The 24,570-nt window shown below is 43.4% G+C and overlaps 1 protein-coding gene across 1 annotated transcript in view; it reads left to right on the forward strand.

The window, feature by feature from the left end:
- The first annotated feature begins 4,067 nt into the window (after positions 1–4,067).
- Positions 4,068–24,570, forward strand: part of LOC147022596 (potassium channel subfamily K member 2-like) — a 122,873-nt gene continuing 102,370 nt past the window's right edge. The window contains exons 1-2 of the mRNA XM_085887324.1: positions 4,068–4,365; positions 9,167–9,462. Coding sequence (XP_085743450.1) covers positions 4,080–4,365; positions 9,167–9,462 — 582 coding nt within the window. The 5' untranslated portion in view covers positions 4,068–4,079. The remainder of the gene's footprint in view (positions 4,366–9,166; positions 9,463–24,570) is intronic.

Genomic DNA, 24,570 nt, shown 5'->3' on the forward strand with positions numbered 1-24,570 from the left:
CAGCGTATGGCAATGTCTCAAAATGTATGCAAAACGCTGGCGTACGCTGAACTATTGATGTTTTTTTAAAGTTTTGGGTGTATAATAACGTGTTGGACGTATGCATATCATATTAGAAACGTACACAGAACGTTTCAATCACAAATAGATAACTTATACCAACGAATGCTGAGCGTGTTGTCGGTGTTCACAACCTATGCCCAACGATAGTCTAACTTATGCATAGCGTGGCAGCGTATCGCCGGCGATCACGTGGCGTAGGCTATTCATAGGCTGCGGCTCGACGATTCAAATCATAACCGCACTAGCCATCGAAGTGTGAAGCCGCTGTCACACCTTTACGTTTTAGCCAGCGTATGCCGACATATGAAAAATCTGCCCAACCAAGCTGGCACATGTCGAATATGTTATGGGTAAGTTTTGTATACTTTAAGAGCATGCTGGCATACGTCGTAGTATGCTGGCATACGTCGTCATACGCAGAGTACGTCGAGAAATTTTCAGCATGTTGAAAATTTCTCGACGTACTCGGCGTATGACATGCGTTCCGCATACGCTGGCCATAAGTTTTAGGCACGTTACGCGATTGTTGACACATGTCGACATACGTTACTTGTACGTTACTCATAAGTCGAAACACGTCGAGGTAATGGTTAGCGTCAGTGTTCCAGACTCCCTGGTTTTTTTTTTTCTTCGGTATGACGGTGGTGTTGACACTTCGATTTCTAGTGCGGTTATGATTTAAATCGTTGAGCGGCAGCCTATTAATTATATTATATTATAACCACACTAGAAATCGAAGTGTCAACATCACCGTCATACCGAAGAAAAGAAAAAAAAAAAAAAACAGGGAGTCTGGAACACTGACGCTAACCATTACATTGACGTGTTTCGACTTATGAGTAACTTACAAGTTATGTGTGTCAACAATCGCGTAACGTGCCTACAACTTATGGCCAGCGTTATGCGGAACGTGCGAGTCATACGCTGGCATACGTCGAAAAATTTCAAGCGTGGAAAATTTGTCTAACAGTTCGGCGTACTACGACGTATGCCAGCATGCTCTTAACGTATACAAACTTACCCATAACGTATTCGATGTGTGCCAGCGTTTTAGCCAAATTTTTCATAGGTCAGGCATACGCTGGCTAAATCGTCAAGGTGTGACAGGGCCTTAAGGTTCGTAGCTATCCCCCGGAGCTCCCGGCAGCTGATTCATTCTTAAACAGGCGCCTTTGGTGGTGTGCAAGGCTGCTAATCTCCCCAAGGGAATATTATACAGATTACAAAGGGTAGAACATTAAAAATGGTGAAGGAAGAAACAGTATTAGACGAAAACATTTGTGGAGGGTTGACAGAGCTGGCGATGTGAATAGCGACACATTTTCTCGATCACAATGAAATTACCTCACAATTACTCTAGTACATGCATACTCTACCGGTCAGGAGTTTTAGAACGCCCCCATTTTTCCAGTTTTTACTGAAATTTAAGCAGTTTAATGTTTCAATGTTCTCTGAAATTATAGCACAGAATATATAAACAATTGCAGATAAAAAAGAAATCATGGAATCGTTTTGATGAACAAAATTGAATCAAATTTTTGACTCATCAAAGTCGCCACCTTTTGCACTATATAACAGCCAAACATACTTGTGGCATTCTTTCGACAATGGAAATCAAATATTGTTCAGAAAGTTCTTCCCAACACTGTTGCAGAAGTTCCCACAAATGTGTTGCACTTGTAGGTTGCTTTGCTTTCACCCTTCTGTCCAGTTCATCCAAAACCAGCTCGATGGGGTTGAAGTCTGGAGACTGTGAAGGCCATTCCATGATTTGAAGCCTACCGTCTTGTTATTTTCTTCTGAGGTAGTTCTGACATAGCCTGGAGGTATGTTTTGGGTCGTTATCTTGCTGTAGGATGAACTCCTGAACAACTAGGCGTAGACCAGAGGGTATTGCATGTCGCTGCAAAATGCTGTGGTAGCCCTTTTGGTTAAGGGTGCTAATCACTCTGTGCAAGTCGCCGACTCTGGATCCAGGAAAAGAGCCCCAGATCATCACACTTCCTCCTCCATGTTTTTAGTTGGTATCACACACTGAGGAACCATCCTTTCGCCGACTCGACGGCAAACAAAAACCCTGCATGATGAACTGAAGATTTCAAATTTTGTTTCATCGGTCCATAATACCTTCTTCCAGTTTTCAGTAGTCCACTGGTGGTACTTCATGGCCCAGCCAAGCCTCTTTTTCTTTTTTTGCCATCTTAGCAATGGCTTTCTTACTGCCACTCGACCTGTCAAACCTGCAGCTCGAAGTCTTCTCTTCACAGTTGAAACTGAGACTTCCTTACTTCGACCAGTGTTAAGCTGTGCTTGAAGCTGCTGTCCTGTGAGCCGCCTATCACGCAAGCTGTTGACTCTCAGAAACTTGTCTTCTGATTGTGTTGTGGCTTTGGGTCTGCCAGAACTCTTCCTGTCAGTTTCCTCCAGTTTCCAAGTGTCTTTTGATAGTGTGGGAAACTGGACTCACTGACACCTTGGCTTCCTTTGCAGTTTCTCGAAAGGAAAGACCAACACTTTTAAGGAATATAATGGTCTGTCTGTCTTCCTTTGTTAATTGTCTTTTTCTCGCCATTATGATAGCAATATACAACTTCCTGCAGTGCAATATTGTCCAAATAATGCTTCAGAGGGTGGAGCAATACAGTCTGTTCCAACATTGCTTTTTTCCAGACAGAGGGTTTGTAACTAATCAACAAAAGTTGTGACACCTGCAGGAATTGTTTGCATCAACTTTCAAGGATTAATTTACTTCCATTTGCTGCAGAACAGCTGCAGTTGCAAACCCATTACTTGTTCCCTGAAAAGGGACTTTTTAAAGATCTATGAAATTTACATTATTCTTCAGTCTTTGGGTACCTAAACTTTTTTTAACCTCTGGCAGTTTACCGCTTAGCTTTGTACCATTTCAGGTTATTCACTGGACTTGAACTGTTTAAATTTCAGTAAAAACTGAAAAATGGGGGTGTTCGAAAACTTTTGACCAGTTGAGTATATGGGAGAGAACTGCACTATACTATGCAAAGGAAATCCCGATAAGTCATTCCCACAACAATATATAGTGTATTTCATGCTTTTCACTGCAATTTTAACACACCGATCCCAGAGAGAGAAAAGGTAGTTGGTTGGAAGGTGCCGTGCTGTGAGCTATCTCATATTCTATTTGTTCCACATTCAAAGATCAGCAGGCCGGGCTCCGATCCATCATCATTCTTTGGATCCCCGGAATGGCCTCACACCAAAAACAAGCGGATTTGCCAATTGGTTCCCCACCCCACCTCAATGAAATGATGAGCGAATGTTCACAGGTTACCCTTTTTGATGATTGGAGAAATACATTGATGCACATGGAGCAAATTAACTAAATGCAGTAAATATACTGATGCAAAGTTTCCGAGAGAGTGGCTGGTCACCCTGTAAACTGTGATCCCGTCCTTTGAGTAAATGGAATCAATTTATAGTGTGAGGTTCCCATGTTCGATTCCATGCAAGTGACAGCCCAATCTTCCTGAAGTGGTAAAAGTTTCTCGAACTGAAATACTTGCGTTTGGAAGATCATCAGATTGCTTTTTTGCCATCCTCATCATGCATCTTGGGGATTTCCTGAACGGCAATACCGCTGATTGCCACACCTGAGCAGGTGCACATGGAGAAAATTCTGGCCACACTCCCTCCACTACCCCAGGAGGCTTTCCCATTGATTCATGATTTTTTTTGATCTCGGACTTTGTGTTTAAATATTCAGCAAAAGGGTCTGCCAGCACCGGCTGCACTCACTCCCGCCTGGAATCTGGCACTCCGATCCCTCATTCTCCACCACCCCAAAATCACATCTCCTCCCACCGCTGGGATAGCAGCGCGCCCGCTCAAGAGCCGATTGGCAAACGGGTCACTCTGAGAATGATCCACAATATTTTATTTTTAGATCGCAATATTTTACAATTTCAAGGACGACGAACGTGGTTATAAGTTAAACAATCAGCCAGATTTCACTGCACGCCGGAAGCAAGCGATCGCTGATGCTCGAGCTCCATGAGCATCGCATGAATCCACGAACCTACGGTGCAAAGGGGGCGTGGGGTCCGCCCGCCCGGTATCTGCCAACAATCTGTGTGAGGTTGGTCGGAAGCTCAGAGGGAGTGTTGGCACAAGAGCTGATACAACAAAGGGATATTGTCCTGCTGGAACAAAGGGATCATACTATTGTGCTCGTGCGGGGAGCTCTCCTCTGTGACGTCCGGACGCTTTTTGTTCTGCACTGCTACAGCCCAAGACGGACGTATCAACGCAGCCACACCACAGCGAGTGAGTACGACCTGCATGCCATCTTATCACTGCTGGTTGATCCATCCCATTGCTGTTCTATCCGTTCCCACTGTCAGGCGCCGTTCCGGGGGTGGGAATGCCCGAAGACTTATACTGTGGGACTCGACGCACTCTTCTGCACACCACATCTTTTCCAGCCTTCCAGTAGCCAGTAAGGGTTTGTAATGAGAGCAAGTTGTATAAATATGATTTGTGAATATTTAATTATTCATTTGGAGGATGGGGGAGAGGAGGGGTGCACTCGTGTCCCTGTCGCTTTATCTTTGATCTCCCTGCCATTTTTCATCATCATTTACTCTAGAGTATCAACTTCCATTCAAGGTGAAGTGTTTGAAACCCTATTTCACCTGAATGGTTGCAGTTGTATGCTTTTTTCCCGATAACGGTGCAAGAGAGTGTAAACTTTGGGAATTTTAGGAAGTGCATATAAAATCAGGTGGATGTAAGATGGCTCTGTTAGTACAGTGCTTTAAATCCCCATCCACAGCTCAGTTACCTTGGTATGGGTTTCGTGTAATTTGGGTTCAGTCCTCCACCTTGTCCCTTTAAACCAAACGCCACCGTCTTGGTGGCGTGCGGACATGGGACACTACATTTGGGATCACCATATATAAAGACCCCACGATGTATTTCGACATCATTTTTAGCCACTGTGTGTTTACCTGTATTCCTGTTTCCCATTGGGCAAATTACCTGCATTGGATTCGCCGTGAGGTGGGGATGCTGAGATTGGACTCGGTGCAGGGACAACAGGCCAAACGCTCTTTGTAATGTAAAAGTTGCTGAAACTATTTATTCCCTCAAAGGAGTTTTTGATTAATATACTTGCCTGCAACCCTCCCCACAACTGGCCCTGCAAGTTCGTTAAGCTCTTGCGGCAGTTTTTCAACACAAACCATTTTGTGCACAACACATGATATTTCGTTTTTTATTCTTGGATGTACTCAGACCTCCTGACTCTGCCCACTCCACAACATCAGGAGACTTTGAGACTTTTCACATTGCTATCCTACAATTTCCAATTTTTAATGACATTCACATAGTGATGGCATTGACCGAAGCCCTTCCCCTTGTTCTCGACTTGGGTAACGACTTTAAGCCTCAATGATTGCAGTTGAAGTCGGCAAGCACAGTCCGATTCATGACTCCAGTGTTGGGTGTCCTGTTCTAGTGGACAACGGCGAGTGGAACGTTCGCAAAACACTCAGTTGTACAAACATTTTGGCCTGAACTACAAAAGTAGAAAAGGAAAACAAACAAACGTGTGTTTCCATCATCAAATTATATCATAAATTTCAAGTTTTATTTTATTTTTTTCTTCCAAAAAAAACCTTTTAAAAGTACCTACGCCACTGAAGGTGGATGGAAGCTCTGTTTTCACCGCTGTCTGTTTGTCTGCGTGATTGTCTGTCCGTGAGCAAGATATCTCAAAAAGTTGTGGATGGATTCCGGCAAAACTTCGCGGACAGGACAGGGGTGTGTGACGAGGACGAATTGATTCGATTTCGGTTAAGAACTGGATCTGGATACGACAATATTTATTAAATTTTTTAAGTGATTCTTCACTTATTGAGAGATGAGGCCAAAAACGATATGTAGCATGAAATCTCATACAGTTAATTATGGATGGATTATGAGAAACCTTGGTGGACGAGTTGGATCGGTGATGAGAAGAATCTGATGAGATTTTGGTCCAGGTCTGCTGTCCGGATCCAAATCCAGCCTGTCAGTGGGATACAGAATGTAAACTGTTCAGCCTGGTGGAGGTATGCTCACTATACCGAGTGCCATTCTAGTTTACATGTGGAATTACTAATCTGATCCATTGACTGTTGCCGAGTAGACGTGTCGGTGAGCTCTCGCTTCCTGAACTCCCAGGTTCACCAAGCATAATCCTCATCCCAGGTTCATCTGGGAAGATCCCAATCTCAGGTTGGCCCTGTGCGATGCTCATCTCAGGGTGGTCCTGCACAGCCCTCATCCGAGGTTGACCCCATGTGGCCCTCATCCGAGGTTGGGCCTCATCGAAGTTTGCCCCAAGTCGTTCTCATCCTAAGTTCACCTCACATGGTCCTCACTCTTTCTCACTCTACCCACTTACTGTATTTTTTATTGAGATTTTCTTTAGCATCTCCACTACATACAATACGTACTTACGTGCCACCTTGAATTATTTATTTATATACTCTACATAACTGCTCCCTTCATTCCACCTTTAATGAGTTCATTATGCACACGTTACCATCTCCACCACCAACACAGAACTTTGAATTATTTATTTAATTATATCCATGTTACCATCTCCACCACCCACCAACAGTTTTGTAATTTATTTTTATTTATTTATCTACACTTACCATCTAAATTACCTACATACCACTTTGAATTATTTATTTATTTCGTATATACTGAGTCCGTATATACTGGGACTGTCGCGACAACTTGCAATTCGACGCCATTTTGTATCCATCGAGTGCGGCGCACCGAACATGCGCCCATAGTGCGTGAAGCGTGATCAGATGTGTGTCTGTTTTCTCATCAAGTTGTTCTTCTCTGCACCCAAAAGGACGATTAAATTACTTAATGCTTTATTTTCGTTCTTCCAACACATCAGAATAATCAATCAGACAATCAGACTGGCAAATTTTTTAAAAGTCAGCACAGTCCGATTACAGAGTTCATCTCTTAGCTGCCTAGCCTGAGTTTGAATCCTGACCCAGCCACAAACTGCCATCTCGGTGTTTCACGGGGAGAGTGATTCATCAATGTTTGTGCCATCCCTCGAATGGACGTTTAGCCGGGTGTCCTGTCTTTTAGCATCCATTAGTGGACGTTAAAGATCCCACAGCAAAGAGTCAGCGGGTTGTCGTGAATAAATTCCAGCCTTGAATGTTGTTGGGGAGGCAAAGTCAAACCATTCAGTGTAATGGTGGCCGTGGGGCACCATCCATCCATCCATCCATGGGGAACATACTCTGTGCAGAGCGTTGGTGCTGCCTAAGCAGTCTCCTTGGCTATTGGGGACAATCCTGGACGGGCCGCCTCTCCGACACAGGATACCAGCAAGCTGGCACTCATTTTGCCGACCTCGGAAGGATGACAGGCAGAGTCAACCCCACCTGGTATTAATTCAACATCCCAGTGCAATTTGAACTCAGGATCCAAAGATCCCAAACCGACCACAGTAACCAATAAGCCAACACCAGGCATGAACCATAATCCAGGATGTTTATGTATTACATACTTTATAATTGCCACCCACCGCATCCCTGTTTTTGCAATGCTTGTTCCTTCCCCCACTTACATTGCACTACTTTCCTCGAAATCTCTTCTTCCAGTTCTCCCCACTACTCTCACACGACCCTTCTTCTCTCGTTCACCCTTATTTTCCTTATTATTACTTACAAAATCAAAGATTCACAAGTGTATTGGTTGGGCTGCTCTGTGGTTCTGCGATGTCTGTTTGTTTGTTTGTCTGTCTGTACGTCAATCGAATCCAGGTCACAATTTCAAACCGATCTTCACAAAACTTCAGGAAGTGGTAGAGTTGATCATGGGCAAGCAGCCTCTTGATGTTGAGGTCAAAAAGTCAGGAACTTTGGCAAATTTCTAAAATCATCAATTTTCATCTGATTGACTCGAAATTTAAAGAGGATTTGCACATAAGGTAAGTGAATTCAACCACCAATGATTTTGAAGTCGATATAGGCCAAAAGGTCAACATGAATCATATTTCTAAAATCATCAATTTTCATCCGATTCACTTGAAATTTTAAGAGGATTTGCATATCGGCTCACTGGATTGAACCACCAATTATTTTAGAGGTAAACATACACCAAAGGTCAACAACTTTGGTGAAATTTCTATAATCCTTAATTTTCGTGCAATGGAGTTCAAATTTGAAGAGGATTTGCACATCAGGTCACCGAATTCAATGAACAATTATTATTTTTTTGGGTCAAATTTGTTTTATGGATTTTGCAATTGTCATGCTCCTCATTCAGAACATTTGTCTATACATTCGTGTGTGTGTGTGTGTGTGTGTGTGTGTGTGTGTGTGTGTGTGTGTGTGTGTGTGTGTGTGTGTGTGTGTGTGTGTTTGTGGATAAAAGTTACATGTGAGTACGTCTATTAATTACATACTGTTTGAACGTGATTTCGACTGTGCCGACATCCATTAATTCTCTTACATATTATTGAAACATAACTTTTGACCTCTTATACGTTTAAGACCACGTACACCCCTCAGACCCTTTAAAAACCCCTCAAACCACTTACACCCAATAGACCCTTTAGATCCCCAGATCCTTGAGACTCCTTAAAGACTCTTCAGACCCGTTAGATCCTTTTAAAGACCCTTTTGATGGGAAATAATTCGAAGTAGCACTTACTTAATGCTTCCTCGAAAGGCATCTTCTCAGATGATATACCTTGTGCTGGCATGCATCATTCTGTTTGGTGTGTACCTACGTGTGTGCGGTTGGACCGAATTCCTCGGTGAATGTCACGTAAACCAAACACTCATGACAACTGTTTTCGACGTGTATGTCATAGTTTGATTTTTTCCCATTTTGCTACAAACTCCATCACTAATTCATTCACATAAGTTGGCATTGACATGAGGAAACGCCGTGTAATTGCTTTTACACCTGTGGTTATTGAGTACATGCTGTATGAGTATGAACATCTTTCTCTGTGTCTGACATTGCAACCCTGTCCTTTCTCTGCTCCTGATCCCCAAACAATCCCTTCATTCCACCATAACCACATCATGATCAGTGGATGGCTTTGGCAGCACCCCACTGCCACGCCTATCTGTCGACTCTCGTTTCACCGCACTGACGACGGGTGAAGACCTTGGAAGCATGGCTGAAGGTGGTTCTGTTATGAAACGCAAAACAGTCCTGGCTGTGTTTACATTGGTGCTCGTTTACCTTGTCCTGGGTGGAGTGGTCTTCTGGGCCCTTGAGAAGCCATTGGAAAGCAGACTGCAGTTGACCGTGGTGAACAGTAAGGTTGCCTTCCTGAATCGGCACACCTGCGTTGCTTCCGACGAGTTGGAGCAGCTCATCCACGTGAGATTCTCCCAACTCTCTTTAAAAGATCTGTTGTAAAACAGTGAGCAGGCAGACAACCAAGAAGAGTATGAAATGTGTCTGTTATGTATCCAATGCGTACATGCTGATCATGATTCAGTTATGAAATAGGTCTGCTGGTTGCATCATTTCTAAACTGGGGCTATTCGACAGATGCAGTGCCTCTGTAGTCCATGGCAGGAATTTAGAACTTGGTCAGCGTGTTGGCACACAATGACCTACTCTTTTCAAAAGGTACAGTGTGATCTCTAACATTCACAAGGGAGCAGGCAGGACAACTGGCGTTGAAGGACGGCACACTCAATGTTGTAAGGCCTTACCTGTGAAGCATCGGGTTGACCATTTATATAATTCTATTCAAATCAGGAATTGAATGTAGACTTACCGGCAAGTATCTTACCACTCAGCTATCCTGCCAGCCCCATGTAGCAATTATTGTAAATGGACGCATGAACAAACAGCCCAAGCGATGGCCGTGAAAGCATATTAATTTTTTTCGTCAAGTTGTGTTTGTGCACCGATACGTATCTGTAGGCCCACGTATAGGGCTATCCATCTCAGTCAGGGTCAGTCATTGGGTGCAGTCCATTACACCATTGTTTCCGCAGCCCCATGACTGACGTGTGATTTATAAATGCCTCGACGGGTCACACCTGGAACGCATATTGCGACTCAGCGAAACAGGATAGCTGAAAAATGCTGTGTTAAGAAAGCATCGTTATTAGGACTTTCAATGAAGGACAACACAAAGCAGTCGAGAGAAAAAAAAAAAAAACATGGCCACCGTGGGAATCATAGCCTCCAAGGTTGGCATCTTCAAAGTATATATCTAATTCAGTGACATTATTGAGATTTGCTGCCAGAAAATGGAACGTAAGGTGACTGACTATGCTTTTTTCACTTGGGATGTAATGTTATAGAATTTAAACATACACTCGAGACTTTAAAAAAATAAAACAGCCTTTTTACAGCCATGGGGTTAGCTTTTTGCGGGCTGCATGTAATCATGGTTCCCTTCTTGAGGCAATGTTTTATGGCTGGATGCCCTTCCTGACACCAACCCTGGTCGCCTCTTCCTGGTCGACACACAGGGATATGGTATACCTATTCTAACCGGGGAATACACCAGTACCAGTACACTGGTACTCAATTTGCCGACCTTGGAAGGATGACAGGCCGAGTCAACCCCCTTGTGTTAATTCAGTGGAAAAAGCGGGGCTCGAACTCAGTACCCCAGGATCCCAAGTCAGCCACCCTAACCACTAAGCCAACACCAGGCTATACACTCAAAACTGATGAATATTATTCATGAGATACAGTGGCTTGGCACTTATGATCCAAATATCAGATCGTGGATGGTTGTGAGAATACCTTGCAGACCCATGTACAGACTGGATCCATCAAATTGTTAACTGGATCGAAAATTGTGATTTGATGTTTCAACTTTTCTCTGACGAAAGTGCTAGTGCAACGTGGACCCCGTCTGTGCTGCACTGCATTACATAGTCTTCGCTCTTCGGGGTGTGCTCTTCATATTTGAAGTTTTCAAGCGATCTTGTGTTCATAAATGGAGCTTGGGTGAATTGTCAAATGACTGTACTTTTCTGTGCCAACGACCGAGTCGAGGTAAAACATTGTGGAGCATGGAATATTTTATGATGCTTGGGATGATTGACTCTGCTTCTGCCACGGTGAGACTATTATGAACTGTCAGATGTATGTTGTGTGGTTAATACCAGCTTTTAAAGCAAATCTGGGTCTCTGCACAGTTTTGTGGTGGTCAAGGAAACATTCCACAACTTGTCTTTTGTCGCCTTAATGGTTTGGCGTCCACTCGTCGAAGTATTCTATGTTGTATCTCTTTGAGCATCTCAACTCCACCCTTTCCTTGTTCCTGGGCCAAATCTATTTCGGGCAAATTTCAGTCCTTCGTAATCGATACTCTTCCTTATCATGTGCCTTTCTGAATTATTCATGAACCTTTCTGTCATGCTCTTCCCTTGCACCAGGAGTCCTATTATAGCGTTATGTGTGTGAGGTACTCTACATGCTAGTTTTTAAAATGTCAGGCCTCAGCATGGACTGTAGCAGAGATCATTTCCACTTGTATCAAGGAGTTCACGTTTGGGTTAAGTTGTCCTGTTTTTGTAAGTCGTTGGAATGCAGTGTTTGCTTGAGAGAGGATACCTATGCCAAGGACATCACGTGATCTGTCCTTCCATCCTGAACCAGTGGAGGTCAGGTGTTGTAAGGTGAGGGGGACCCTTGAGAGAATAATATATATGAGGTCTCCCTTGCACATGACACAATAATGTCGCTCCCTTCTCCCCCTCCCTCTGGCATCTGCGTGCGTCTGAGGGCGTGACGTCACAATTGCCACGAATGTCACTCCGGGGCAGCCCTCCTCCCACCCCCGGAAGTATCCTCCAACTACGGCAGCAAAGCGGCTTACTATTGGCCATAACCGCTGGCAAAGGGAAACATCACTGTTGGCAAGAGCCTGATTTGGTCAATGGTGGGAAGACGCCATACCAGTGGCTGCGCTGCCTCACGTTAGGGGCAAGAGTAGGTGCGAGGTGGGAGTATTTGAGGACCGGAGGGGAGGAAGTCACTCTTTCAGTGGGGATGCTCTGTGGTGTCGGAGATGAGCTCTTTTGTCTGGGACACTCTTGGTGCTCGTACGCTGTGCAGTAATCTCTCTGGTTGGTACGAGACTGCTCTGCTCTCCTTGCTGTTTCTTTGAGGATACCTGAACTTCATAAAGTCTTGGCTGGTTCTGTGTGAAAGCATGAAACTGTGTCCTGGTTCTGTGTGAATGTATGTGAATGTATTACAACCAAGCTAACCAATTTAGAGGGGTTAGTTTGATTGTAATTTCAGGGTTAATTTATTTATTATTACCATCATTGATCGTCTGTTCTCCTGCTGGATCTGTCCTTTTATTTAATAAATCCTGATAACCATCATGCGATTAGCCCATGCTCAGAATAGGATTGCTGGCCCAACCTCTGAGGCTCGACAATCTCTCGAGGTGGCAGGTGCATTTTGCCACCAAAGTAGGGCTACCCTTCACGGATGCAAGGCCGGTACCAGACACGTGACAATTGCAACCTGTGAATATCTTACTATTTTTTACCATCCCTGATCTTGATTCAAACAGAATTCTCGACATTAGCCCCTCCTGGGTGATCCTTTCTCTTTTTACAATACTGTCTTTTACCCACATTGCTTCACCTCTTCTGATTTTAGCTTTCCTGTCGCACCTCTGCACCTTGTAGCCTTATAGTCTTGTCCTCAAATTTATCTCCCCTTGAAACCATCTTGCGTACTGCAGCCATACCGTACTCCTCGCTTTTTATAGTTCTTCACTTCCAACTCATACACATTATTATTTATATTCCTGGTATCGGTATCGAATGTTTTTATTTATTTATTTATTTATTTATTTTAACTTTCCCTTTCATTTAATTATTTTTATGCCTGCCTTAAGCATGTTCAACCACTGAAAGCAGCCTCAATATTATGGAGACAAAAACCAATGTAGTTACATGCTATTGACCTAAAAACACGACTACCACCTAAATGAATACGGATCTCCGCACAGCAGATAAGTACCATCACCAACTTCTAACCCTCACCATCATCCATGACCTCTCCTGAGCTACCCATATAGCAAAGCTAACCTCAAAAGCCAGATGCAGACAGGGTATCCTGGATCTTTCCAATCTTTCCTTGAAAAATCCAGGCTGACTGCACACCTTAACTCTTTTGTTTCTCCCATATGTGGAACCCCATTCCAGATTCTTTGTAGTTCCACTCTTTATGTGCAGGACTTCAAGTAAGCAGTGCAATGCCACCTCATGCCATTCGCATCCTGACTCATGATGTTTATTACCCCCCCATAACACTTCCCACTTCAACCCATTTTTCTCACAGGTTGTAGTACTTTCTCTCTCTCTCTCTCTCTTCTCTCTTCTCTCTTCTCTCTTCTCTCTTCTCTCTTCTCTCTTCTCTCTTCTCTCTTCTCTCTTCTCTCTTCTCTCTTCTCTCTTCTCTTTCTTTTCCTGTTTGTTAATTCCCTTGTTTTGTTATATCCAGAACTTGTCCTACTAACTGCCTTACAGTAAGTGCAGACTCTCCATCACCTTGCTCTTCCATGAGCCTCGTTCTTGTCGAGACAAAAACCAACGCTTGTTACATGCTGATCTGCTACAAACACAACTCCAACTTTAATGTAGTATACAACACATTACACAAAATCAAAACAGCAAATACTAAAAACACCAATAATACAAACATCTCTTCTGCCTTGAAAGCAAAAAAAATCTCTGAAAAAAAGTGGCATTTTGATCCTTCTTCGTCATCCTTCTCCCTTTTTATACTAAAAACTTCCTTTCTACTTCCTTACTCACAGCACTCATTTATCACTTCAAAACCTCTTGAAAATGATGTTGGCACTTATCTTTTAAATGATGTCATAACCTCTTAAAACATTCCATCTCTTTTAATCAATCTCTTGTGTTTCTCTTTTGGTTTGTTTGCATACACCAAGGCTCATCATGTCCGTGCAGCAATACGTTTCTTTGTTCTTTTCATCAATCTTTCCTGTATCCTGGTCATGAAGTTTGGCTTCATTTGGTAGAACTTTGGATGCAAACACAACCCAGTTTGCAGCAAGTGTGGGTTCACTATTGTTAACCCCTTCATGTCTGCACCTCCACATCTTACCCTAACGATGTCCACCCACCTCTTCTCCCTGAGCTCCCACCCCCCACCCTCCCAAATTGTGTGGATGAGTAATATCTTAGGTCTTTGTTCTATGATTACTGATCTATCAGATCTGATTACTGATCTGATGTCAAATCCAACAAAAACGAGCTCAAATGAGCTAAGATCCTCGTCCTCTTAATGATGACGTCATAAAAACGAATATGAAATCATTGTGATGTATCAGGTTTGTGATAAATTATCTGTGCTAATGCCCGGCTTGATTCCCGCAAACAAAATTCAAACAGCTTGCCTAGTTTCGGAGATAATGGTAGAGGCGATTTCTATTAGCGGCGATATAATGACGTCAACTTTTTTTCTAGGAAGAATTTCCAAAATCGGAGATGGTTACTGCCTGCGCGTGGGCTTTCTGCATATACATGGCAAGTTTCACGAAGATCCGATGAAAACTCTGGGTTGTGAAACAAAAACTGTCAAAAAATAGGAATGACGTCATAAAAATTGATATGACGTCATAGTGATGTATCATAAGTGCTGTAATTCATCTCTGCTAATGCCCTGTTCGATTCCCGCAAACAGAATTCAAAAAGCTTGCCTAGTTTCGGAGATAATTTTTTAGGCGATTTCTATTAGCGGAAATATTTTGTCGTCATAACTTTTTTTCTAGGAGGAATTTTCAAAATCAGAGATGGTTACTGTCTGTGCAGGGTATTTTTACATATATACGCCAAGTTTCAGGAAGTTTTGATGAAAACTGTAGGCTGTGAAACAAAAAAGTCCACAAGAAGAAGATGAAGAACAACAACGTGAGTAAGACTTAGAGATCCTCCACGAGGATCTAAAAAACAATGAATTAGAGCGAAAATAAGGAGCAGTAAAGCTCAGTTCCAAACACAATTTCATGCCAAAATAAGCTACTGATCGTCTAAATAAAGTCAGAATCGGTTTCCTCAACAAAGATTAACCTGAAAATGTTTGTTGCAATATTATTTATATGAAAAATTATGTTTTTTCAAAATTGCATCTGGAAAACCGGAATTCGATTTCCCTGTGCAGAGTTTACTGCTTTTTTTGTTGTTGCCGCATTTATGTCAAACTCTAACGTCTTAATTTGAACTCACATGTAAGATCGTATTTACATGCTCATTTTTTCAACATATATATTTGCAATAAGTATATGTAATTTTTGTGGTATATTAAAGTGGTGCACATAGTAATGGAGCACTCATTTCTAAGATTTTTAATTTTTTTTTTTAAAGTCTGAAGATAGCTGTTATTTGTTATTTTTATGGTACTAATGCTTAATGCAAAAGTATGGTATTTGTCATATTACCCAAAATGTTACTGTTCTTTACTATACAACACTTTAAAAGACGTGTACTCTTTAAATGAAATGCAAAATCAAAATAAAGGCCAATTACTGTACCGTCGTCCCAAAAAGGAAGTCAGACAACAACACACACACACACACACCATATACCTCCACCATGTAATGCCTGATCAACGAGACCATATTGGGCCCAATAACCTTTTGAACTATTACGCTACATATTGTTTTTGACCCATTGTCTCAATGGTGAAGAATCACTTTAAAAATTAAATAATTCTCGTATCCAAATCCAGATTCAGATCTTCACCCAAATCGAATCAATTCGTCCTTGCGACACACCCAACCTCTCCACCAAGTTTCATCCAAATCCGTCCCCAAGTTTTTGAGACATCACGCTATATATTAGTTTAGCCCAATCTCTCAATGGTGAAGAATCATTTTAAAAATTCTACTAGTTGGATCTGGATCCGGATCTTCACCAAAATGTAATCAATTCGTCCTTGTCACACACTGAACCAGTCTACAAAATTTATTCTGGATCCGTCCACAACTTTTTGAGATAGCCTGCACACACAGAGACAGACAAACAGACAGACAGAAAGGGGTGAAAACATCACCTCCTTCACTTTCGGTAGCAGAGGTAAATATGTTAATATATCAGTTTATTCTTCAGTTTCATAATTGAAAGGGAAACAACAGAATATAGACCAACGTTAAATGTTAAGATTAAGTGATTAGCTTAGGCCTAAGTCACATTTGCTCTACGGCGAGGATATAGCGGCCGTAAGCCCTCTAAATTGACAGAAACGTGCGGCGGCCGCAGAGTTTCTGCGGTGGCCTCAGGGTGGCCCTAACGCCGTTTGGCTATCTTTTACAGGCCGTAGGGGTCGCCGTGGAATTATAACGCGGAGTTATAACTTTTTTCATTTCTACGTTCCAGTAGCAATTCGACAAGCCGGAAAAAAAAAAAACTGGTAAAAAAAATAAAAAAATAAAAAAATGAATTCACTCGTTACCGTCTGTCTGGCCGCACGCTCGCCTTCGGGCCCCCCTGCGGTCGCCTTGTGGGCACCTTGAGGCTACCTTGCGTCTGCCTTGAAAATTCTATGGCCGCCGCAGGGCCCCCTTAAGGTCACCGTGCGACATCAAATCAAAGACTGTACGGCAACCCCACGTTTTCGGTCTCCACAATTTATAAATACGTCGTGCGGCTCCCGGAAGAATAAAAACATATGTGACTGCTACATTGTGTGACCATGGAAATACTGCGGCCGCCGTATAATTGCTAGTGGCCGTACATTTTGGAGACCCCACGGCCGCCGTGGCAAATGTGACTTAGGCCTTAGCAACAATACATCAGAATTATAATTTTTAGTATTTGCTTCATGCTTTTGTTTAACGTTGCGAATGATTGGGGAAAAAATTCCCGACGTTGAAATCAAATTTTAATGTCACCACAGTGTCGAGATGATGTTACTGAGAAGAACAAGTGTTCGCATTAACTTGTATGATGTCAAATAAATGAAATGCAATGGCTGGGACGTTTGGACGAACATTTTCACAGCACAATTAACTTTGTCTGCACGAGTACATGCTCGGGCTCAGAGGTTGTTCTTTTTCAAAAGCTGCATTTCCATTATATTGTTGCGGGCCGGGGGTCGGGTGAGAAGACCTCTGGGGGGGGGGGAGTTATCTCGGCTCCCACTAGACTCCCCGGAATGTAGGCCGTCGCACACGGATAATTCTGTGACGCGGCGGGTCGCTTAACTGACCGTGGACGCCAATAACTCAACCACGTGACTTAGGGTCCTCTGTCTAGTTAATCCGGTTACCTAAAAATATATACGTGATTTAATTACCGGGGAACACACCCTCGGTACGCCTTGTCTGAACCGGATCACTCTACTGGATTGGATTACTTTACCGGATCAGATGCAGCCGAGCGACACTGCCAAGGATGTACCGGCTAAAAGGAACTGATTGTTGGGAATAAAGTCCCGGCTAAGCTCGGATTCAGACCATGCTGGACCAATTGAAGGAAAATATAAAAACGAGCTGGGAACATTTCTAATAATAATTTATTTACAATGGGCGAGGAAAGGTATGTGGCACAACCAAGAGATTTATTGTGGTGTGTTGTGCAGAGATAGGGGAGAGAGGTGTGGTGCAGCAATAAACAAGCAACTTATAAAAGTGGACGCAGAGCAGACCTAACCCCAAAATAATAACGATCTTCTGCAGGCTTACTTACATAGATAGGTGCCAGGACACACAGACACAGAAAACTCAATGAAGAGGGATTGAAGCAAGACAGGAGAGGAGTTGAGGCTACAGTCTCTCGGTACTTTTGTATAATTGATACGCAGTCCCCGAACGCGCCACCAATATGTTTGGGGGGAATGCTCCGTGGTGCGGTACCCCACTGACAGCTGGCGTGACGTCTCCTGCTTAGGGCAGCTCGTGTCGAAACTGTGGGCGTGAAGGAGGGGCTTGAGTTGGGAGGGTGGAGGCAGCGTCGTGTGGGCGGAGAAGAGGAGGAGGATCCCAGCGATGACGACAGAAGGCGGAGTCAAAGAGATGATGACAGAAGGCGGAGTCGAGGTCCACCTTGAGTGGAAGGCGAGGCAGGACAGCAGAGAGAGAAAGAAGGATCCGCTCGGATCTTTATAGGCCCGCGACACGGGCCAGGGGTCCACCCCGAAACTCGGTGACATCACCCGAATAGGGCGCTCTGATTGGCCCCGAACACCTGCGCGGGCCTGCCGTGATGGCCGGAAACTGCAACATTCCATTTCCTGCAAGATGACCCGCTCCGACTTCACGACATGATACGAATTGCCCACACCGAACTCCACGCCATGAATCGCCTTGCAACAACCCCTGGGCCATGCCCTGATGACCGGCCGAGGGCAGCGTTGGTCTCGCACACCCTCTCGGGCACCCCCAACCAGTGCTGGCCAATGCGCCCAGTCCGTGTGCGCCACGTGGCCCGAGCTGCACAACATGCCTCTGCCCGATCGTAGCTTTACTGGCTGTAGAGGCGAGAAGGTAAGATGTTATGGCAAACCCATGCACACACAGTAAGATGTGTCCATTCGTGCCCGGCTCTGTATGATAACAAAGTGTCGTGAGCAGCGCATGGGTCTGCCTTCGAGCATGTTTTGTACAGTGCGCGTGGATTCGCCATTACGCACGTGACCAGCGCTCGCATTTGCCCGATTCTGCTATCATGTGCGCAGGGCAAAACCCGATCGATATAATTAGTCCATAAATGGGTTGAAAGGAACGTGCCGCTTGCACCTTGCACACTCGCATCCCACGCAACGTGGCGTGGGGTTGCCTTTCTATTATCGGCCTCGGTACACATTCCGTGCAGTGTGGGCGTCATGCTGGGTGTGTTTCCTGTGTTGTGGAAAACACCATTGAGTGGAAATTACCGCTGCGTGTGCGTATGGCGGGCTGTGTTTTCTACGGAGGGGTGTGGGTATAATGCCTGCTGGCCCTTTGCTGAGGACCCATCTCACAGCGAGGGGCGCATGTGTCTCAGATTTACCTTAGGAATAATCAGAAAAGAAGAGTAGGAATGACGTTAGAAATGAAATGAAGAAGAAATGATGTAAGCAAACTGAGCTATGAGATCATCGCAACACACGCCCCTGTTGTCCCACTAGACAAAAGGGAAGGGACTATCTATACGTATATTAATGGAATAACTGTCTTGGGACCACTATCTGTTGGATGCATGCGGTTCCGAGAACTGCAACAATATGTTATACCATGATCATTGCTGTTACTATGAATATATATATATATATATATATATATATATATATATATATATATATATATATATATAATATTTTAAAACATTATTAAGCTCTGAAAGAGTAATCAAACATTTTTTTATTTATAAGATGGTGTAAAAGACGTGGGTTTAAATGGTGGTAAATGATCTGTGATTGCCAATGATTTATAAGGGGCCGTTTAAACATCACTTGATGATATTTCCAGTGGAAAGAGTGTTTTCAAGAGGAGTCCTTATGATGTGCCATCATTGAGCAAGGTTGGGAGCGGACACTGTGTATAAACTGATCTTTTTAAAATGCAATGAAGCTATTCTTGGCAGCAAGTATCAACCGGTCACCCCAAACTTTATTTTCATGAGTTAATTCCTCTATTCATTAGTTCATTGAAATCAGTTCATTAGCTCATTGAAATTGTTTAGATATAGATAATATGGAAATGAAATTTAAACATATTTATGAAAACATGTCTAACTTGCAGGCAATCTTCTAACCCTTACTATAATTCACCGACCAGTGTTTGTGTGTGTGTATGTGTGTGTGTGTGTGTGTTTGTGTGTTTGTGTGTTTGTCACACTCCTCCTACAGTTCTGGGGTGATTACATCCAGACTTGCTGTCGAGGATCAGCAATCTCAATTAATGTATAGGGCTGTTTTTATCTTTGCTGGTGGTCTTGGGGAGGGGGAGAGGGGGGGGTGCAAATTCTCTATGTAAATGTGTATCGTGTAGCGCCACCTCCAGGTGGGGGAGGATATTACAAGTGTCCACCATTTACAGTGAAGTATTTCTGGCCCCACGTTTTCCAGTGCAGTGAGGTGTTTTGTATTATAAGCAGTAGGTATGTTTTTACTTCATGCACCGTAACCCGGGTTATTTATTTATCTTGCCTATACAGAGCTTTCATTTGCCTATACACCGCCCAAATAAAGGTATGCGTCAGAAGAACTTGTTGTATTCTTGGACCAAGATCACCCATAGGGTGGGGTACTCTGCTCGGATGGACTAAAATCCTGATGCAAGTCACAAGTTACATTGGTCATCAGTTTTGATGTTTAATTATTTTTTATTTATATTATACATAAACACACACAAAAAAAAAAAATTTGGCCACTTTCCAATACATGGCCGGCACAGGATTGAGATTTGGACTCGGAATGCCAAGTACACACACTCAGATCACAGGACTCGGACTTGGACTCAGACAGATTGGACTCGGACAGATTGGACTCGGACAGATTGGACTCGGACTCAGACCTGGTGGAGTTGACGACAACACTGATAATGAACAGGGTGCTGATCATGAAAAAAAATGCTTTACGAAGATGGTGGCGCACCAGCTTGGTCAGCCCACGGTCATCTCGCAGGGGTCTTCACCCGCCTTTTTGTTTCGCCGTGCTCAACAATGCCTTGACTTGGAACAGGCCGCAACGGTTTCTGTACGATAAAGCGCTCCAAATTGTTGTTGTTTTTTTTCCTTTTCCTCACTCATATTATGGAAAGCCTGATATTCATACCTAAGAATCGCTGTGTACATCACACTTGTAGGTACTATACTTTTCAAATTATGAGGTCAGAGCAATGCAATTTCCCTCACCCCCATTCCTCTGCATTATATAATGCAAGTTTCCTGACTCCTCTGAGCTCCCAAGGTGAATTGCGACAAAACTTTTTATTTTTACCACAATGCACCTTATTAGGGGTTTTAAACTAATTTTCTCACAATTAGTAACTTATAAAAACATGAGCCACCACCTATCACCATCGCCGAGGGTGGATGCATGTCTACAATGCTTTACAAAAAGACCTATTTTTTTGGATTTCAACGTGGATACTTATATAATTGGTGAGAGGGTGAGCTCCGATCGTCAAATATGGTATCAGATGTGAAAAATAACTGTTAACTAAGATGTTACAACGATCGGTAAGATTGGTGAAGGAGTCACGTGACCTCTAATATGCACTAATCGCTAATAGTTTAAAAAAAACATGGAAAATAGTACAAACACAATCCAGCCATCGATTTAAAGGTAATTTTTACTGTTCATCTAATGACATAATTCTCAAGGGTGAAATGAGGTTACCACCTTAGCTAACTTTTCCAAATATACACCCTGCAAAAGGGGGGGCAGTTGTTAAAAACACCCTTCAAAAAGGGGGGGCATATTGTGGAAACACCGTGACCTTTAACCCCAACCCCACCTCCGACTTGCAACAGCACCATTGGATAAGCTCAAACTTTACACCTTGACTTATTGCTGGAACCTCACCCCCATCCCCCTTCCCCGTGATGCCACATATATGACAGGTGACTTCCAAAACACCGATATATTTGTACAAACGGGAACAAATTTTTCTAATTCTTCCAATGAATGCACTGAGAAATGCTTTTCTTTTATTGGTACAGTACTTTGAACACTCAGTGATTAGGCTGACCATGCAAGACAGACATTTGGAAACATCATGTTGGTGTATTTTTGGATACGTTTACTGGAACTATAGTACTCAATTGAGAAATAATCACAGTAATATGAGATACATGATCAGATTGGAATGCTGAACAAGCCAGCCCATTCAGTAGTTCCATTCAGAGATTCTCTGCACACTGAAATGCATTACTAATACACAATCTGTAATGTAGATTTTCAACACTTCATTATTCTCTGTTTTGTTCTGTATCCCATATTGTCGAGCCTAATGAGTCACTTGGCTGAAAGATTATGGCAGAAAAACGAGTTTAATCAACAGGCGATTGCCTTTGAGAATTTCAAGGCTGTTCCTCTTGGCTGGAATCACATTTCTGTATGTTCCGACTTTCCTAATGATGCAGCACAACTTGTACAAGTATAATTGCCAACTTTCGGAGACACGGCATTGTAATTTGTGCACTTGCAAACGACCCAACTGTTGGGAAATATATGGTAATTCTCAGTCCCTCTTGTGTTTTTTTTTTTAGCTCACCTGGAATGTAGTTCCGGGGAGCTTATGGGATGGTGCGTCGTCTGTCCGTCCGTCCACAAACATTTACAACTTCTTCTCTGAGACTACACACACAATTTCGATGAAACTTCACCACAACATACATCACCCAGTATGTACCTAAGTTTGTTCATGGCATTAAAAAAAGAAAAAAAATCAGGGTCTAAGAAAGTGTATGGGTGGGGGGGGGGGGTTCTCCCAAAATATGTATTTGCTTTCTTCTCCGAAACCACACACACAATTTCAATGAAACTTGACCACAACCTTCATCGCCGTGATGCACCAAAATTTGTTCACTGCAATAAAATAAAAATCCATAGGTATTTACTTTTTTCTCCGTTAATTACTTTTTGGGTTATCCACCCCTACTGGTGGTTCCTTGGTTTTCGTATCCAGCCGCTACTAGGTGTGCGCCCAGGGGTATTGCCCCTATATGTCTTTATTTTTTGGACATCACAAGAACAGGAGAATGCCTCTAATCTCCACTGTACAAATTTTTTTTTCATTTATTTCACACATAAATGCAGGCCAACATTGTTCCAGGTTCAGTGGGTTGCAAGGGGAGTTCTCGGACACACTTCCCGGCCGATGACCCTAAAGCCAACGAGTTGCGAATAACTCTGCAGCATGATGGGTTTCCAAGCAACCATAGATGCCATCTGAGATTCTCAGTTTTGGGAAGGTCCAGCGTCCAAATCCCGCTTTACCTCCCGAGCAAATTTATCATCCCAGATAATTACTGTACTTCCCAACGCTCTTGCTGTCAATCAAAACTGCCGAGCGATACCATAAGTGGAACATTGGCTAATATCTTACCATAATAAAGTGGTACGTTTGAACTCCCTCTCCTAACAACACGCTATGCTTAACCAATGTAAAAAGACAATCAGACAGTTTGGAAAGAAGTTTATACGGATTAGCAAAAAGGCACGTACAAGGCAAAGTCTCACAAAAGAAAGCTCTTCCTCCAAGCACATAAGCTGACTTAGTCAGTCAATTTAGTCACATTTTCTGCAGACACGGGCGCCTCAATCATTCCGGGCAAAAGAGATAAGAAAGATTGATAGACAGCGGAATGAAGCAGGAGAGGTGTGGTGTCGACCCTGTCCTCACCGGTACATGAGCCGGGGGCTCACGTGGTAACAAACAGGGTTTGTGTTGTGGGTGAGTGAGAGGTGCAGTTGCAGGTGAGACATGCGGTATATGCGGATGAGTGTAGTGTGAGTTCTGTCAAGGACTGTTGTGATCTCTGTTGATACTCCGTAAAACCAGGGTGAGTCAATGAGGTGCGTGCAGTGGTTGGTGAAAGTGTGTAAGGTGTGTGAGTAAGGCATGAAAGGAGATAAGTTAGCTTTGAGGAGAACTACTGTTGATGCTCTTGATGCTCAAGAGTTTGTAGCTGGAATTAATGAAGTCGGTGAAGGTGGTAATGTCAGTGAGGAGGTGGTGACCACAAACTGGAAGTCCACATCTCCACACTCGTTCTGCTTGGTGCTTTCAGCGGTCATTCTGCTGCGCTCTCAGTGCTCGTTCCACTTGGTGCTCAATGGCCATTTGATGGCATTCTCCATGCATGTCTCTTGCCGTGGTTCACCTCAAACTCTCAGCGCTGCTCTTTCAACTCTCAAATTCTCTCACCAACCACAACAACTCCTCCTTCATATGCAGCACACGGCTGTGGGTCGCATCATTGTCTGAGGGTGTGGCTGGGCCGCTGTTGCAATACCTCTATTACCAGTACACTGGTACTCATTTTTCCAACCACACCTGGTGTTAACTCACTGGAAAACAGGGACTCAAACTCAGGACCCGAAGAAGATCCCTCGCCAGCCACCTTCACCACTACGCCAACATCAGGTTTATACCAACTCCTTCAAACTCTTCAACCATGCTGAACTCTTGAACCAACTCCAGTCAACTCTTGTTTTGACTCTGCAGGCATTTTATGGACCCGGCTTCTGTCTTCTCCCACATCAGCTTTTTGTGATCCAGCCATTTTGATTGGCTGGCACTCTGCAATCCAGTCATTACGATTGGCTGCAGTAACACAGGGTGTTGGGGGGATGGAGGCAGGCTGCTGATTCTTCGTGGCGTGGCAAGGACAGGGCAATGAGTCTGATGTTTCCGTGACCATCGAGCCTGAATTCCTTGCGTTGCAGAGGACACAGTGTTCGATGTATAATGATTCGTGGTGTTCATGGTGTGGTTTGTGGAGTGAATGTTGGCTGAGGTTTGTATCTGCAAAGTGT

Source organism: Eptatretus burgeri, chromosome 7, assembly GCF_056783735.1.
Source record: "Eptatretus burgeri isolate ZD-2024b chromosome 7, Ebu_testis_v1, whole genome shotgun sequence".
Lineage (NCBI taxonomy): Eukaryota > Metazoa > Chordata > Myxini > Myxiniformes > Myxinidae > Eptatretus > Eptatretus burgeri.